This window comes from Meleagris gallopavo, chromosome 3 (genome assembly GCF_905368555.1).
Source record: "Meleagris gallopavo chromosome 3, MGAL_WU_HG_1.1, whole genome shotgun sequence".
Taxonomy (NCBI): Eukaryota; Metazoa; Chordata; class Aves; order Galliformes; family Phasianidae; genus Meleagris; species Meleagris gallopavo.
The window spans coordinates 65,683,296-65,702,392 of NC_139406.1; the positions used below are offsets into that span (position 1 = coordinate 65,683,296).

The window sequence follows — 19,097 nt, forward strand, 5'->3', positions numbered from 1 at the left end:
TAACAGCCTTTGATCTGTAAGACCATTCTCTAGTATCAGATGTAATTCTGTTTGTAGACCTCCTCTGCTCTATTCTTGTTGGTTTAGAATGTCCAAAGATTAAAGGAAGAAATGCAGAAGAAAGCCTAATATAAAGCCGAGCAGAGCAAAAATTGTCTCAGAGTGGTAAGGGTTAGCTCTGCAATACTTGATTGCTCCTGTCATAGCATCTAAAAGATGTAATGCTTCGCAGTTTCATAGAAAGTTTATGCAGTGTTAGTTGAGCTCACAGAGTATTTGATTACATGCTTAATAATCGGACTGAAACAGTTTGTGTTGGCAACGTGATCACCAGCTATATTTGCCTCAAATCAGAGGTGGTAGTATGTTTTCTCTAACTTACAGGGTTTTTTCTGTGATACTCTTATTGTTTCTGTGTGGGGTTTTTTTTATCTTTCAAATTAGCACTTAACTAGAAAGTCAATTGCAAGTGCCTCACATAGGCTTTGTGATGTATTTGTTTGGGATTAGGTAGTATTGAGAATAGGAGAATTGTAGTTTGTTTGTTTTCCCTGGGACCACGGTGTGGTTTCTTGTGGTGGTGGTGGTGGCGGTTTTCTTGTTGTTTGTTTTATGGGCTTTGCTTGCTTTTTTTTTTTTTTTTAATAAATTTCCTTCTTTATTGTTATATTCCTAAAGTGTGTATGGTTTCTGTGCTGTTTTTTGTCCCAAGGATGGTATAGCTCTTCACTTTAATCTTATGTTCTAATAATACCATCTTCTGATCATCAAACTCAGAGACTGAACACCTTTACTCTTACTCTCTACAATCTAGCTTTATATTCTTAAAGAAAAGTATTCCATTGTATTTAATTTTTTGTAGAGAAAGTTGGATTGTTTGCTTTCACTTTCTGTTGAACCCATCAGCATTGACAGCTCCTTAAACAGTATACTGAGATTTACCAAGCAGGAGAATAATTCACCTGAAAATAGCTTTAACAGACCTCAGAAATCATTGCATTATTTAATGTGGAGTTTTATGTAAATAGCCAAATTCCCTTTGAGCTTACAGATAAGTTTACTAATATGGCCTGTGAGTCAAATGACAAAAAGATTTGTTGTGCTTCCCAAAGAATGTGTTGGCACATGTAGATCACTGCTGTTGGGATACAGAGCATTGTTCAAGTGATGATGTCATATAAACTAGCTCTGTGGAAAGGAGTGGACACATGCTGAGACATGTGGATTCAGCACTGTTCCATACAGAAGAGCAGAAGAAGCAGAGATTTCTATTTCACTCTAGCTTTACAGATTCTTGAATATTTTTCCTGTGTTTCAGGCATTTGAACTCTTAACAAAATACATTTAATAATTAATAATGGAATTAAATATATTATTTTTTCTTTATATATATGTATATATATATATTCAAGTAGTGATATTTGAATAATCCCTGTAGGGTACTGAGCAGCAAGAAAGGCAAAATATAAAAGGGGAAAAGTATTGTCTGATTCTGGAAGTCAGACTTAGATATGCACAACAATGCTTTAACAAGCAAATTGCTAGGGAGAAGGAGGGATATTTTGGAAATAAATATTTTAAACAGAAAGACACTGAGGCTGAGCAGGCTAAATCCAAGAACTGTCATATGAAGACTGGACTGAAAAGCTTTTTCTAAATGAAAACGTCTTTCCATTTTCAGTTGACCTCTGATTTCATCTCAGTCTGTGAGGAAGGCACAAATATGGATTTTTATGTTACACAAACGTCTGTGCTGTTTGTGTGGACACATTGGTGCTGTTTCTGTTGATTCATGAGGAGGCCATAGGTGGGAGGCCTAAAGTTGAGGCGATGGAAATATTTTTGCCAAGTAAGGGTAGAAAAAAAATCAGTTAAAATTTACTTACCTAAAGGCTGCCTATGAAGCACTTATTCACTGACGTTTTTAATTCAATGCGGTCAGAAAATGTGGGCATCAATTGCCTCACAGCAGAGAGAAAAATGTCTTTCTCCTTTAATTTTTTAGCAGTGTAGGTGAATTTCTGACTCAACTGAAATTACAGAGTTTTCATCAACGTCAACACATCTTGAAATTAACACAAATTTCATGGGTGCTGTCCTACATTTCAACATTACAATAAGTTGAATTTTCAAAGAGATAAAAGATCTGGGTTTGCCATTTTATTTTACTGCTTACTCTAAGATATTTTTGTAAAGGCTGGTTCTGAAGCTTGAAATCCTTTGTAATATCTCCTTTTGGCCACTTGAAACTGAAAACGAGCCTCTGCATACCGGTCATTAACCTGAACTTGGCACACTTCTTGTGTATGGGCAACTGTATTTTCATTTGTTGTTTTCTGTTGTAACTATGTTAGATCTTTTTTTTTTTTTTTTTTTAACTTATTGCACTTGTGGACTATTTGCATTTTAAACAAACTAACCGAAGCTTAGCTTACAAGCCATAATGTCACCCCATGCAGCATGCTTGCATCCTTGGCCCTTCTTGCTCTTCTGACAGAATCCAGCAGAATAATGTGGTGTCATTTTTTAAAAAAAGAACTCAATTTTGTTACTATAGTGAATAGTGCTTGGAAGCTGCTTATAGGCTTGAAAAGCTGATATGTACTCCTCCTCCACCTTTCTTCTGGTACAGAAACCTAAAAATGTCAAGACTAATCTCATGTTTAAGTTATTTAAAATAACAGAGAAAAGATCCTCATCCTTTCTCATGTAAAAAAAAAAAAAAAAAATGGATCTCAGTCTTGGGGAAAATCACATTGCTTTTGTTGTTTATAGAAATCACAGCTACAAGGATCACAGTTACTGAGAACATAGAGAATATCCTGGTCTATGATGTTACAGAGTGATGTGTTGACAATAATGCCTTATCCGCTGCTCATGCTATTAGCATAGTTGACACACAGCCTTCACTTGGAATGAGACTGTCGTGTATCAGCTACATGGTATCAGGGACATGTGACAAACGAGGTTATCACGTGCCTGTGATTTCCTAGTCTGAAGAAGAAAGAAAGTGACAGCAGAGCAGTCTCAGCAAGCTAGTAAAGTTTAAAAAATGCACTGAAACGCCTATTAACTGCTTCTTGCGGCCATTTATATCTGCATAGTATCTTGTGATAAACATGAATTCTGTTGGTGAGCGTGCTGGTGTCAGGGTATTGGCAATGGGATGGCTGCGTTGGTGTCCTGTGAGGAGAGGCTGGGGGCTGCCCTGCGTTGTGCAGCCTCAGTGCCAGCTGGTTCCGTCTGCTGGACCCACTGACCAAGCTATTGACAGCCACTCCTGGGAAAAGTGGGCATCTCTGGTGCCTGGAGCACAGCCTCCCCTTCCTTCTTTGACCTTGGCGTTTCCTCTGCTGTTTCTCTCACTTTTTACTCACGCTTCCTCTGCCTTCTTTTTTAAGAAGGGACAAAGTATGTCACACAGGCAATTATTGCTAATTAATAACAGTCTAGAGCAGTGAGAAAACTAAAAGCAAACTGAAAACACCTTCCTTCCATTCACCATCTTTTATCCTTGAACAGACCGGGGCTGCAGTCAGTCCATAACATTTTGTCTTTGCTGCTCCTGTCACTCTCTGCTCCACCCCACAGATGCCATCCTTCCCCAACTGATCCCGTGTGGCCTTCACACAGACTGCAGCTCTCCAAGCACTGCTCAAACATGGCTTCATACCATGGGGCCCTCCTGCAGTGACCTTGGTGCCTGCAGAGCTGTTTGTCTCACGTTTCTCACTCCTCTCTCCCAGCTGCTGTTGCAAAGCAGATTTCCCCTCTCTTAAATCTGCTCTCCCAGAGCACACCCAGCATCACTCATGGCTCAGCTCTGGCAGCAGTGGGTCCCTTTGGGAGCAGCCAGAGCTGGCTCTAATCTGACATGGAGCAGCTGCTCATGGAGACTATTCCTGAAGATCCCTGCTACCAAAACATTGCCATATAAACCCTATACATACTTCAAAATATCATATTTGAAGTGCATCTTCCTTTTTTTCTTTCCTCGTTATTGCATGGAAAAACAGCTGGACACTGAAGTCCCTCCTAATCATGGACTGTAGTGTCTGCCAGCCAGAAAGCTGGACATAAGCTGTTGATGTACAGATCAGGGACAATAGACCAGCATGTACACAGTTACCCTTTAACTCTTAACAGCACGTAAAAATCTCCCTATTATCATGTTTCTCCCTTATTATCATGTTGCTTTTCTTACTTTTACTGTAGTGCTGCATAGCTGGGAGGGCTTGGCAGAATTGTCATCATTTGGGGATGACAGCAGTTCCTACAGTTTGCCTGCAGTTCAGTCAACTCTTTCGGAGGGCTGTGATGACTCTTGACTGTGAAGGTGAAAGGAGAGTGAGTACTACAAGCATTGTTATAAGCAAAAAGGAACAAAACTACTAATACTTGTCCATACTAACACAGAAAAGCTTTGATAATACAATTCAAACTTTGTTTAGGAAGTTCTCCTAGTTTCTGCTACTTTCCTCTGGTGTTGTTGTACTTCCCATGTTCATCTAGTTCTAAAGATGAACACTAAGTTAGGATGAGAGAGGCTCAAAGCTGGTTGTCAGCATCCCAAGGTCTTTGCAAAGAGGAATAATGGTTATAAAAGTTGTCTCTAGTTGACAGGAGAGACTTTATGTTGATTGTCTCTTCCTGCTCAATTTTAAAAGTCCACTTAGATTTATTTTTATATGCTTCTTTATCCCAGCCTGCCTATATGACCTTTTTCAACATTGGTTCTCAGTTTCTCTATTTTATTCTCTTTGTTTCTAAATCAGGTCTTTTACAGTGCGAGGCAGCTCTTCTCTAGTGACCTCAAGAACTGTATGTGTGTTTCCCTGATGCTTTAGATGTGGAGCAACATCATCTCATATACATAGTTACCTTCTTTCTCTGAAGTTATTCTGGCACCTGACTTTTGATGAAAATATGATACCCAGAAACTCACACCTGTGGGTGATTCTTATTCTCAGGAGTTCTTTTCCCTTTGCCAGGATGTCAGAACTGGAAGACTTAAAAAATATTCTACCCACACATACATTCTTACTGTAAGAAGACAGCTGGTACTTCTTTCATCATCCACAGTACACAAACAGGTAGATAAAAAGAGGGAGGGCCTTAGGTTTGGTGTGAAAGTATTCATGTGGTCTGACAACATGAATTCCTTCCTTGGGAACTTTGTGAAGCATAAAGATCTTTGATCTCTTTTCATGCCTGTATATGGATGCCTTAGCTCATATCGAGAAGACATGGATTGCACTTCATTACATGTTACTGTTTTTATGCATGTATGTAAGAATTGCATGTTCAGATTCTTCTTGGGCTTTTTTTTTTTTTTTTTAACATTTCTTAGTACTCAGCAAATGCTCTGACTGTGCTGTGAGCTAGAATTGGAACTTGGAGTGCAGAAAATTTGTATTAGGTTGGCTGAATAACATTTCTTGGCATGAACACAAAGTGTGTATTGTATGAAAATGCTTCTTTTAAAAGAAGTCGTCATCTGAAAGACTTAGGATCTTGTGAACATTATGAAATTGCTGCTATGTTCCCTTTTCCCTTTAAAAGTGTGTAGGCAGATGTGCTTCTGAGGGGGCCTTAATTCAAGCCTTGTGTCTGCTTTCTCTGGGTCTGGGGAACATCTTTTCTCTTTTTACCTCAGTGCTGGACTGATGCATTGCTCTCCATAGACATAACTGCTGCTGAGCATGCTAAAATGGACAGGAAAAAAAAAGAGGATGACGTAAGATATTTCCTTTCATTAAAATCTCCTTTGTATTACTAGACCTTCTTTTGTCCCTTTGCCTGGCACACAGTGAGACATTTGACCCTCTTGGGTTGACTGACTGATGCTTTAACAAGAGCCTTGTGTTTATATTGCTCTACATATTGTTACAGAAATAAATTAACTGAAGCTTCCCAAATGAGCCAGCAATAAGAAAACAAAACACGTTGGTCTGCCCTTGCAGCAGCAGCACTAGAAGGTCATAATGAGAAAATTGCAGTTTGAGGCTGGAAGGACTGAATGTCACAGGACAGCTTCTAAAGGGCAGCACAAAGTTACCTCAAGTTCATGACATCCAGCGTGTGATTGTAAAGAAGCGGGGTCTTGCCCTATGGAATTCTGAAATCGACATACGTTATAATGAATGGCAACTTGGAATATTTGCATACAGGTTTCTTCTCTCAATTATGTTAAATTTAAAGTTGAATTCAGATAAGTGGAGGTTTTTGCAAGGTTGGTTGGTTTGGGGTTTTGTTTTGTTCTGGTTTTTGGTTGGTTGGTTGTCTTTTGCTTTTCTTTCTGGTGGCTTATTCTAAGTTAAGTAGAGGTTTGTGGTTTTGTTTTTTCCCTTAGTGGGTGGTAAAAACTTTCCCCTAGTGAAGAAATACATGACTTTTCTACACCTAGAGAATATCTGGCCAGAATATGGCAGTATTTGAGATGTTTATGCCTTCCTGTTTCAGTGCCAGAGATACATGCAATAGCCTTGTTTTTGTCATCTCAGTACCCAGACTGTCCAGGTGACCATGGTCTAATCTTTTGATAATAGTATCAGTGGTCCATTATAATGAAACAGTAAAATATTCCTGCTGGAAACAAGTCTAAAAAAAGGGCATTTGAGAGGATTATTTCAGGAAGCCTTAAGTAGGCTATGCTGTTGCATAGCAACAGAGCTAGGCAGTCCTTAGACTCTAAAGCAGTCAGAGTACACATGGGAACAGAATGCAAAAAGGATGGAAACCTTGAAAAAATGTAAGGCTGAGATGAAGACAAACTGAAGTGAAATGATATGCAGTGCAGAATGTGAATTTATCATGTGAGAGATAATAAATCGAACTGCTGTTAAATCAAGAGCTGAAGTGCTGTCAGATAAACTGTGCTTTTTTTTTTTTTTTGTAGCTTCATGGTAGCCATTAAAAGAAAGACAGAAAATCTGGTGGCTGAAAAAACTAATTCAGATGTAAAGTAGATGTTAAATGCCTTCAAGAAAAGGGAAAATGCATGGAGGCGTTGGATTTTTTTTTTACTGATGAGCCAGAAGTTGACCAAATATATTATGAATGAAATATTAAGGTACCGTGGCACAAAAAGACTGTTATTAAAAAGCTACTTGTCTCACGTTCACAGGTTTCCAAGCTGGCCCATGGTATGTATCTTAGCAAATACTGAGAAGTACAGTGTCATTGGGTGTATTCTTGGCAAACTCTAAGCCTGCATGTAAAATGTGAAATCTCAACAGAAGCACATTGTAGTTTTGCAACTCTGCTTTTCGCAAGAGATAATTATTTCTTATTAAGAGCAAATAAAGGAGCCAATATTTAAAATCTGGTAACATAGAGCTGTTCATCATTTTGGTGTCCAAAAAGAAGGCTTCCCTTCCTTCCATTGCTACTTCTATCACTGCCCAAGAAGATATAGCAATGAGTTCTTCTGTTCTGGATGCTGCAACGAATACTTTGATGGTGAATCATGATTTTGAAAAGTAGTCACATGCAGATAGTTAAGCTATTGCAACAGAACCTGCTGAAAAGATTAATGATATAACGTTGCATCTGTCTAGTAGGTTACAATTTCTTAAAAATTGAGAAAAATGCCTTGGAAAGGGACAGTTGCCCTCTGAACACTAAGGAAGAAATTTAAAATAGCTGAACTCTGGAGCTTTTATATACCTTGACTACATGATAGCTAGACTACACATTGTAATGAAACATGGAAGAATCAGAGCAGATAGACCTGGGAGAAACCTCATGAGAGTGCTGATGCACCTCCCTCTCCTCAGAGGATCAGTATATAGCCTGTTGTAAATGCTGTCATTATAGTGGTATTTAGGCATTTTCTTTTTGCTGGTCTAACTGTGTACTTTCCTCTTTGAAATTCTTATGTTATCTGCAAGCTGATGTTGTAGATGTTGTATCAATCAAATTGTCAGAATGCAGAACATCAGAAAACGCAAACTCTTGTTCGCTTGGGAATGGGAGCAGTGTAACAGGATGGATGACTCTAGCAAGTGAAGTCTCTTGTTCTGAGATTGGAAGGCAAAAGACCTTCCCAAATTATATCAAATGAGATTGTCCTAGAGGAAAACAGTAAGTTTAGTGATAGGGGTACTGCCTGGAGTAAATTATAGGCCATAACTATTTTAGAACTTGGCCCAACAGTAAATAGTGGAAACTGTTTTAGAGAAGGAAAATCAAAATAGTCATAGAAGGAGATGAGATTGGTCAAGCAGGACCTGCCTTTCACGAACCCTTGCTGGCTGGGCCTGATTCCCCGGTTGTCCCACACGCTGTATGATCACACTCAAGATGATTTGCTCCATACCTTTCCTAGAGCTGAGGTTACACTGACAGGCCTGTAGTTCCTCTGATTCTCCTTTCAACCCTTTTTATAGATGGAAGTCATATTAGAAGTCTCCAGTCATCAGGAACCTCCCCATTTGATCAGGACTGCTGTTGGATGGTACAGAGTAACTTGGCAATCGTGTTCGACATCTCCCTCAGTACCCTCAGGTGGATCCTGTTTGGCCCCATGGACTTCTGACAGTCCGGGTGGAGTAGCAAGCCTCTAACTTTTTCCACCTGTATCATGGGGGATTTATTCTGCTCCCCACCCCAGAATTCCACATCAGAACTCTGGGTATCCCGTGGGTAACTGATCTGACCATTAAAGACAAATGTAAGAAGACATAGAGAACTTCAGCCTTTTCCTTATCCCTTATTCTCACCACATCCAGTAAAGAATGGAGATTTTCCTTGGCCTTCCTCTTACTGTTAATATGTTTGTAAAAACATTTTTTGGTTGTCCTCTACCACAGTGGCCAGGTTGAGCTCATAATGGGCTTTAGCCTTTCTGATTTTCTCCCTGCATATGCTAGCAACTTTGCCCATCAGGACTGATTCCCGAGGGACCCTCGCTATCAGTGTCCTATACAGTCTGCCCTCCGTAAGTCCAAGGTAGCAGTTTTGCTGAGCTCCCTCCTAACTTCACTAATGATTGAGAACTGTACCATTTTGTGGTCGCTCTGCCCAAGGCAGCTCTTGACCACCACATCTCCCATCTGTCCTCTGTGAACAGCAGGTCTAGCAGGGCAGGTCCCCTAGTAGGCTATTTTACCAGCTGCATCAGGAAGTTATCTTTCACACACTCTGGGAACCTCCTAGACTGCTTCCCTGGAGTGTATTGTATTTCCAGCATGTATCAGGGAAGTTGTTCCATGAGAACGAGGGCTGGTGATTACATGACTTCTGCTAGTTGCATGTAGAATCTCTTGTCCGTGTCCTCGTTCTGTTTTGGTGATCTATAACAGGATCCCACCAGGATGTCAGTCTTGTTGGCCTTCCTCTGATCCTTATCCACAGCAACTTGGCCTTATTATTCCCAGCCCTGATGGAGCCAGATCTTACAAAGTGCAGCCACGTCCCATTTAACTGGAAAAGTACTCAACAGTGCTGCATATTGTCTGTATGCCACTTATTGTTTCAAGATTCAGCTAGGTTCTCTGATGAGAATTATGTTGATAAATACCCTTAAAGCTCTATCTGTGTAGGTTGGCACTTGTTGACAGAAGTGTCTGAGAGAAATAACTTGTTTGCAGCATGAATCCTGAATAAAGAAGACAGGGATACTTCATAAGCAAAACCCATGACTTTGGTGGGTTTTTTTTCCTTTTTACTAAATGTCCTGGTGTACCTACTGAGTTTTTGCAGAAAGGAACACTGAACTAAAATTAAGTGGTAAATGAGAGACCAAATCCTTGTGGTCAAAAGCATAGTCAATTTTGGTTAAGCATAGATAGAATATTTAAATCTTTGCCTTTTAGTTCTGTAGATCTCATTGGTCAGAATACATTAAAACAGCACTTATTGTAGAAGGGAAAAATATTAACTATTTTTTGAATGATTTCTTCATAAAAATTACGAGCTTATGAATATGCGACTTCATAATGCTTTTTTAATGCAAATTAAAACTACTTTTCATTTTTTCTTGTTAAAAAAGTCTGGGATGATAATTTTGTTTATTCTGTTTCATGGTTTATCAGTTGAGTTACCCAGTAAATTCCAGTAAGATATTATTGTCTTATTGCTCAATTGTGTCTGTTCAAAAACAGTACTGTTCCTTAGCATGATTGATGTAATCTCTTGTGGAAAAAGTATACTTTTATCAAGTTGCTGCTCTATTTCATTTGCTTCCAACATAGCAGTCCATGTATTAGATGGAAATCTAAGTGTACGGGTAGCTGTGGAATAGAGCTATCTCCTTTCTGTCCTGTCTCTAAGTTAAAGCAGGATTTAGAACCAAAATTTATCTTAAAAGCATAATTATACATCTCTAACACAGACATGTTATTAAATGACAAGTTCTAGTTTGTTTTTCTGTTCCTTTATGAAAGCTGAACATAGATAACATAGATAATTATCTTTAAATAATGTGCTGATTGTGATACAACATTTAGCAGCCAAAGCCTGGGAGAGTTTTACCTAAGAATCCTTTAATTCAACCTCATTATTAAGCATGTGTGAGGAAAGAAGGGAAGTAAACATTGAAGGATTGTGCTTCTTAGACATACACTGCATCTTCACCAAGAAAATTGCAGCTCTCTTGTACTAGAAGGTAGCACATGTCAAATCTTGTAGACAAGCCGTGTATCAAGTGCTCATTCTTTCTCTCTGTCATCCATTTTAAAATAAAATATTGTTGCAAATTGATATTTTTTATTAAAGAGTTTTGGAGTTCTTTTAGGTAATTAATCTCTTGAAAACATTAAATTCAACAATTCGGGGTACTTCTAGCCCATGACCTGCAGAGACACTGATTTTAATTTATGTTGGTATGTCACGAACTTCATGTACTTTCACTTCTGAACTCTTGATAGCAATATCTTTGTGTTAAACTTCTTTCACTGAGTTGTGAAATCTCATCAAACTGGGATTTCATTTATGAAAGCCATCACTAAATGTTGGACTTTTATTTTTCAGTAGAACCCAAGTATGTAGAGGAAGGAAAAGAGTATAAATTTGACAGTTACCTCAAGAAATTGGAGGTGAAAAATTTAACAGAAGTTGTATTGCATAGGCCAAGAAGTATTCAGGGAGCTTTCTATAAACACCAATGCTGATTCTTTCATACATACTTTATGATGCTGTTCTTGTCATCTTTTTCTCCTTCTGAGTTCTCTGAATACTAATTCTACTCCTCACAACGCTTAGAGTACAACTTCAGTTTCATAGGATATAAAAGTAGACCTTTTGCAGGTGTAGCATTGTGTTATCTGAGATAGTCATTTATAATAACAAAGATGTCATATTACACAGGCTAAAATCCAAGACTGCAAAGTCTCCTGTGATCATGCTGTGTCTGTTTACCTTCCTCCCTATCGTCATCCTCTGTAATTCTTTAAGAGCCTGAAAGTAATTTTCAACCTCCATAGGAGTTGAAAGGTAAAAGAAATTGAATTCTTTCATGCATTTTGAGAAGTTTAATGAAACTAGGAAGCTGAGGAAAGTGGCTTTATGATAATCCCCAGTGCTGCAGTTGACATTCTAACCTTTTAGCAAGCAAAATGGCTCTATGCTGGGGGATGCCTTCAAATGGTAACCGTGCATGTGGCAAAGGTTAGAACTAGATGACTTTTGAGATCCTTTCCAACCCAAGCCATTCTATGATTCTGTGGTGAGATGATATCTTACCGCTTACCTTGGTATCCAATTCCACAGCACCAGGTTTCATTTGTCCTTATTCTGACACAACTGCTTTCTTCTTGTTCTTGTTTCTGCTTCCTCTAGTTTGCTGATTCAGTTGGCAGAAACAGTGAGGTTTTCAGCCTTCTTTTTTCAGTTTCACGCATGTGGGAAAATGCTGGTTTTGTAACTTGAAATATGTAAATGGTAGAAAGAAAGCTGGGACCACAACGTTTTCTTCAAGAGTATCTGTTAGTGAAATCAGAAAATTTAAATTATGGTTCACAGAAGTATTTGCAAACTCGGTTTGTTCCACACAGAATGAAGAGTGGTGAATGGTAATACCTTAATGACTGATTCAGTGACTTTATTAGAGACTGATGGGCACTGTGGCAGTCACTGGAAGAGGAGCTCTCAGGTGATGTCAGTGGAGTTCCATATTAATACTGTAATGTCTCAGGATAATGCCAATGCATAACAGAATGGTGTTTGACATTTAAAAAAAGATGCAGACAGGAAAACTTGGAAGTGTTAATAAATGTGTGTTTGGTAACATTCTTTTTCTATTCTGGGTGTTGGTAGTAATGCCATATTGAGCCCATAGAAAATGAGCCTTTAAAATTCTCCACAAGTACATTTTGGTATGGCTTTATAGCTTGTTTCCTAGCTAAAATTAAGTTAAGCCTGAGAATTCCCCTGGTGTTTTCTGTTTTATGGAGTGTTTCATGAAGATGATAATTTCACAGAAGTGTAATCTGTGGAGTGCAAGTTTAGGGAGTTGTACATGGAGTAGAGCAGTCCTCGTTTTGCTAGTCTTATAGACAAATACCTTGTTCCGTCTCAGTCATGGACTTCTCTGCTTATTCTATTCCTGGTGCACTGACTTGCAGCTTCCAAAGTAGTAAAAGAGTATTCTGTGGTGGTTTTGGTTGGTTGGTTTGGTTCTGTTTTCTCTTCACCCACATTAAGCAAAATCAACAGCTTGGCCAGAGTGATACCTATGATGACTTTGGACTAACACTAAACTAGTGACAAAATCCAAGTTGTACATATATTACTTAGATCTTGTACTTTTTCTGCAGGCACAAGCAAATAGTAACTCCAGAAAGTTTCACTTCAGACATTTTGTATTCTGATCTTGCCGGATGACATTTGTCAGTGAACAGGTTCTCACTGTTTCTTTTCACTTTTGCATTTTATATGCTTCATTACCCCCTTGTTGAAATATTTGGTACTGAAACAACTGCACCTCTGGGGAAGAACAACTGCAAGCAAGATTTCTCATTTGCTTCAGTATTCTTGGGGTACTTCAAGAAGTAAGCACTGCACAAGAAGAAACATACATGTGCTCATGAAGGCATTAGTATTAGTATAGTACTATTAGTTGATTGTGAGGCACAGCACCATTTATGCATGTCAGGAAGGCTTTCAGGCAGTGCTGACCCCTTCCATTCCTTGGGTGTTTGTTGTTAGGTTTTAATTTTTTATTTTTTTTTTTTAAGCAGTTTCTTGTTTCATAGTGGTTGTTCATAGGAGTAAAATTACCATGTCAGCCATCCAGCATTTGGCATGAGACACCAAAGCTTGATAGCCCTGAACTTTTTCAAATACGTCAGTCTTGCAGTGATACTTGATACAGTTATATTTAGTCTTGATAAAATATGGTTTAGAACCCTCTTTTGGCTTCTCAGGCAACTTACATGTATCCCCTCATGCAGCTGATTGAAGTTGTGGAGGTGAGGGCTGGGATGAAGATGAATGGACAGAATTTGTGAAGGTAATTCAATGTAGGAATGAGCTGGCTCTTGTCTTATCTATCTATTTAAATAAAGAGTTTATATGAAATGAGTTTTGTTTTCCTTTTACTTAGAGAGATTTGCTGCTCTTAGTAGAGGCTTCCAGGAACTGTATATAGTAGGAACTGGTTAAAAGCATTTGTACACTGTGTGCAAATAACTACTCCAGTAATAACAGCTAAACCTACCTCTTCTGGCCACGTTCTCTCTTTGCAATATGTAAAGCCCAAGAAGAGCATCTTAGAACTGAAGGAAGCATATAGCTTTGGGGGTACTGCTGCTGTATGGTGGTTCCCCAATGCTGCTTTTCTTCAGAGTACTGCTCTACCAAAAAGCTTCCCTGATCGTCCTCCTACATCTAGACATAAAATGTGAGAGAAGTTACATTTAAAGCGTGTTAATCTGTTGTTTTGTTTTGTTTTGCAGAAATAAAGTATAAATAGTATAAATAGAACTACAGTGAAAATGGTATCAGCAAAAGAAAGTTGTAACCTATCTGGTTAAAGCTGTGGCAGACAGTCCAGCAAAGATGCAAATCATTCTCTTGCTGAGGTTGAAATACAAGTTTCCAAGTTGGCAAACTTTACATTAAGGCATATCATCACATATTCCATTTTGATATGAAAAATAACTTCTTTTCCATTGAAAAAGAATTCTGAGCTATATCTAGCTTTCAGATATCTTTTTAAGTCATGCGTTATAGTTCAGCTCTTGCCCTTTGTTAGCTTGACTCCACTCACTTCAGTGACTTTTTGGTCATGCATTCAATGCTTTGGTGTAGCTACAGCACCAAAATAAATGTGAAGAGTCCATATACAAAGCCAAAATTAACCATACTAAAGGAAGAGCAAATGCACAAAACATATCAGAGCCTGTGCATGAGCGCATAGTGTTACCAGTTTGTACTTTCTTAATCCTTGTGCTCTGCTTTTTGTGCAGAAAAGAATTTTGTTCCACGCCCTACCTTCCTCCTACTTTCCAGCTAATATTAAAAGCAGAAACAGCTTTATAAAGAAATTATGTTGCTGAGGTCATTGCTTTTAGAAAGTGCTCAGTCGCACTTCATGAAGTATGATAAATGAAGTTGTTTAAAATATTGTTGAATACAAATTGCATAAAATAAAATCCACACCATTTTTTTTTGTTTGTTTGTTTTGGGTTTTGATTTGTGGGCTTTTTGGGTTTTTTTGTTTTTTTCATTGTGGGTTTTTTTTTGTTTGTTTGTTTGTTTTGTTTTTTTTTTTTTTGGCATACCTTTATGTTTCTGCTGTAATTTTTCCAGATTTAAAGATCGAGGTATCTCCTTTAGCTCCACACCCAGTCCTCTGCTCAGTGAGAGCCCTTTAGTTCTGCTTCCATAGCATCATCTGTTCTACTGGTCTTCTAAATGTTGGTGTTTTCTCTCACCCAGGTACTGCTATGTGGATATTTGTTAGCAATGACTGATGTGGAATCTACATATGCAGACTTTATTGCTTCAGGAAGAACAGGTAGAAGAAATGCACTACACGACATACTTGTGTCCTCTCCAGGTGGGAACTCTAGTGAACTGGCTTTAAAGCTATCAGAGCTGGATATAAATAAAGCAGGTGAGTGTGTTTTGGTCTTTTAATATATTAATTAAAATTTCATAAGAAAAAAAGTCCCTCAGAAAACAATTTTTTTTCCTGCAACTAGGATAAGCAGATATTGCCTGCAGTAAAAACACAGATTTCATAAAAGGGAAGGATACTTGTTGGCAAATAAGAAAGAACTTTCTGCCGTGAATGCTTGCTAGTTGAAGATAAATTTTATAGAAGAGGAAACATAACAAGAAAGATGAGGAAGTATTTATTAAGACCCAGCTTATTCATAGTGTCCTTTAAAAGGAATCTTTTCAATCTGTAGCTGGAAGGAGAGACCGTATGTCTGCTTAGAAGTTTGTGGAGGTTAGTTTTGTTTTCAGATACCAGAGGACAAAGAAATAATGATGCATTGTTTCTTTCATTTGAATCTTTATTTCCAGATGAGTCATCTCTTCCCCTTTCTGATGGTGCTTTCTCCTTCTTTCAAGGTGATTAGCACTAATGCAGTCCTAAACCTTACTCCTGCTGCTAATGTTATCCAAAATTTTAGCTGGTTTTGCACCTTCAACTGAGTGAAAGGAGGGTCTGTGTACAGTGAAGGGCTTTACATTAAATAAAAACAGAACATGGTTTATATTTATTTTCTTGTCACTTAGGTGGGAATTGATCTCAGTAATATTCAGAAGGCCTTTTTGGGTTTCAGGAAAGGAGATTTATGCTTATTTTAGTAGCAGAAGAAAACAGATGCAGCAAAAAGCAAACTGTTGATAAGCAGCTCTTCTCTTTTGTGAAAATATTTTTCTCAGAGGTAGGCAAGTGCTCAGAGAGACAATTTCTTCACTGGACAATCAGATTTGGCAATATGAAATTGTAGTGGTTGTAGTGCTCTTTATTGACTTCCACAAACTAACTTAATCCTAAGTCACTGCTTTTGCCATTGCCACCTTTGGACCTATAGTAGCTTTTAGATGCATGCACTTCTAATTGCACAGGGCTCTTAATTTTTTTCTGTCAAAAAAGAAAAGTTGAGCATGTGTCTAGGGGTCTATTTGTTTTAAAGTGGGGATATGTCTAAAATGTTGGACAGGTATTTGAAATGCATTGTGCCAGCCTTCCTTCCTGCTTTGTTTCTTCAGTCTCAAATTTACACTGATCTTGTCTGATCTGTCCATTTAGAGAATATGCATGATTCCTACCTTTCAGTTAGCTGTTGGAGTGCTTCTAAGCTAGAACTATGCTCTTTTGTGAACTATAAAAAGAACGTGACTTTGTACTTGTAATATACATCAGTGTGCATTTTGCACATGCAGTTAGCACTGTAGCAATGAAAATGGTTTAAATAACCATTCTCCTAAATGTTAATACATAATTCAGGGGTATACAGAGTTGCTTATAAAATTTCCTTAGGTGGTAGACATACAGAAATGGCAACATACTTCTTTGGGCATGCAGTTTGAATTAGATACAATGAAAATATACTTTTATTATTAGTACACCATGGTGCTGGACAAAAACCTCCAAACCAGAAATATTGGAATATATATTGCATTATCATTCCTATGAGTATTACAGTGTTATCATATCCTGTCTTTCCAAACTGAAGAAAAGATAAAAAAAAAAAAAATTTGCATCCCCAGTTTCAGTTCAGAATATGCTGGTGCTTGCAGGATGTAGATTTGCAGCATAAATAGAGGTTAAGAGAAAAGCAAATGTTAGGAGTTACATCTTATTTCTTTGAAGGTTATTTATTCTAAGTAATACCTAGTTATACAAATGCATACACCAAGTTTGGGTTTTTTTTCTTTTTTCTCTTATTACATCTATATGCATCTTGCAAAAATGCAAGCACAACTCCTTTCTACAGCATAGAGTAACAGCAAAGTAGGATAATGCAAATAAAGCAAAAAAAAAAAAAAAGTAAAATTATTATCAAATATATGTAAATTAAGCTATCCAAGCATACTTAGTACATTCATTTTGAACAGCATGTAGATACACTTGCTGCAAAGAACAGGAGCAGCTTTGAACAGCAATAGATGGTGAAGCCTTCTTCCATGACAACAGATTTTCTGTCATGCCCAACTTGATACCTGAAGTGAGTGCTGGTTAATCCCCTCACTGATAAGCCAATTACACATAATCAAGAATTGACTGCATAATCATGTGTAATATGTGTTGTGACCTATAATAGTCCTTTCGAAACTACAGTTACAATCTTCTTTGTCCATAATAAGTTAACAACTGTCTAATATTCTTAGCTAACAAAATATATTCAGAACATATCTACCATCTCAAAACTTATCTACCAGAACATATCTCCCAAAGAATGTACTTCAGTGCGGGAATGAGAAGGAGGCTTCCTTGTAAGAGTGCTGATTGTTCAACTATCTACAAAAATGAAGATAGTGGAGATGTAAAAGTAGTACAGAAGTGGAATGGAGGACTGACTGTAGAAATTTGTCATTAAAAATTATTTTGGATCATGGTAGAATTGTTTACGATGTAACCACTGTGACTGCTGACAGACACTGAAGAGCCTGTAGTGTTCTAAGAGGAAAGGTGTGTTAAAAACTGGATATTGGCAAAACTAATAGCTTTTGCTAGCATAGCCAGTGTATTATGGCTCCAAGAATCTTTTTTTTTTTTTTTTTTTTTGAATACTACCTAATGGAATCAAAACACTACGTAAAAATTGCAAGTCTTTCTTTTAATAGCTTATAGCAATCAAGTTGCAGAAGGAATAGCTCCAGAGTATGCTTAGACAATTTTTGAATTCTCAGAACCTAGGCAAAAGATTATTTCCATAAATGTATTGGAAGGCTTTTGGTAGGGGATGTCTGTCCGTCAGCAGAAGAACAAGTTTGTAGTACCACAAAAGCGTATTATAGATTAAGCAGATGTAGGCTCGTGAGTTTTTCAGTGAGTTTATGAGAGCTCACTTCTGAGCTTTTCTTCATTGAAGAAGTAGTATATTAGAACCTTAATGCTCATTCTCAGTATTTTTGTGCACTACATTTAATGTTTAGATAAAAAAATGTCTGGGGTGAATTTTCTCAAATTTGCAAATAAATGCGAATATTTTTCTCAAGAGTTTTGTCTTTTTTTAACTAAGAATCCTGTTGTTTTTTTTTTAATTGTCAGTATGGATGGCAAAAAGGCAAAAAAAAGAAACAAAAATGAGATTACACTCGTCGGTTCTTACATAGTACCAGAACAAACGTTGAAAGCTTTGTAGAAAATGCTTGGACAATTCAGGCAAAAGGGTTTTCTGTAGAGTAGGAAGTAATAGCCTACAGATGAATCCTACTGGAATCCTTTGTGATGTGGGAAATAAACATAAGAAATAAGGAGCGTTTTCTGAGAAGATGGATTGCAAAGCAAATTCTTACTTTTAATTCAATCTGTAGCAAACAGCGAACATTTTGAAGGTAATCAGCCTTCCATACAACTTTTCATCAGGTTGAATTTCGTAATTATCAAAATTCTGAGGCATTTTTTCAGCAGAAATACAGACCATGCACAAAACACAGCTATCGAACTGAGCACTTTGCAGTATTCTTTACAGTGCAAAGGTTTTTTTTTTCCATTACCACTATGTTATTTCTTCTATGTAGAAAAGAGAAGGTATTTACAGTGTTTATCTCCATACACAGAAATAAGGCTACAGATGTACGGTGTGGTTTAAAATGGGGTAACAATAAATATCTGCCTTGAGAATTCTGCCTTTATTCTAAAGACTCTAAATAGTGGGGTGACCTATAAAATAAGGTATAGACTTAAAACTAGTTCAACTTCTTTGCAGCTTAGGTTTTATAATTGTCTTCTCTTAATTACTGCCAGTCTAATACAAATGTTTCAGAATCCTTCAGGATACAGAGTACATCCTATGTCCTAACATTATTTCTTTACATAATTAAACCAGCATTCAGGGACTTCTTTCTTATTAGGACTTAGCTTTTTGTCATCTGAAGGTGTTAGGTCTTTAATCATTAGGCAGAAGATAAGAAGCAATATAATGCTTTGCATATAGGTACTTAAAGACCATTATCAAGGCACCTCT

General features: G+C 37.6%; 1 protein-coding gene across 3 annotated transcripts in view; it reads left to right on the forward strand.

Moving 5' to 3' along the window:
* Window positions 1–19,097, forward strand: part of PKIA (cAMP-dependent protein kinase inhibitor alpha) — a 38,225-nt gene that overhangs the window by 16,124 nt on the left and 3,004 nt on the right. For 2 of the 3 annotated variants that reach the window (XM_085221320.1, XM_085221318.1), the window contains exon 2: window positions 14,884–15,061. In XM_085221320.1, the coding sequence (XP_085077446.1) occupies window positions 14,911–15,061 (151 nt within the window). In that variant the 5' untranslated portion in view covers window positions 14,884–14,910. Of the gene's footprint in view, window positions 1–13,428; window positions 13,454–14,883; window positions 15,062–19,097 lie in introns of those variants that run through there. The other variant, XM_085221319.1, reaches the window with a different exon arrangement.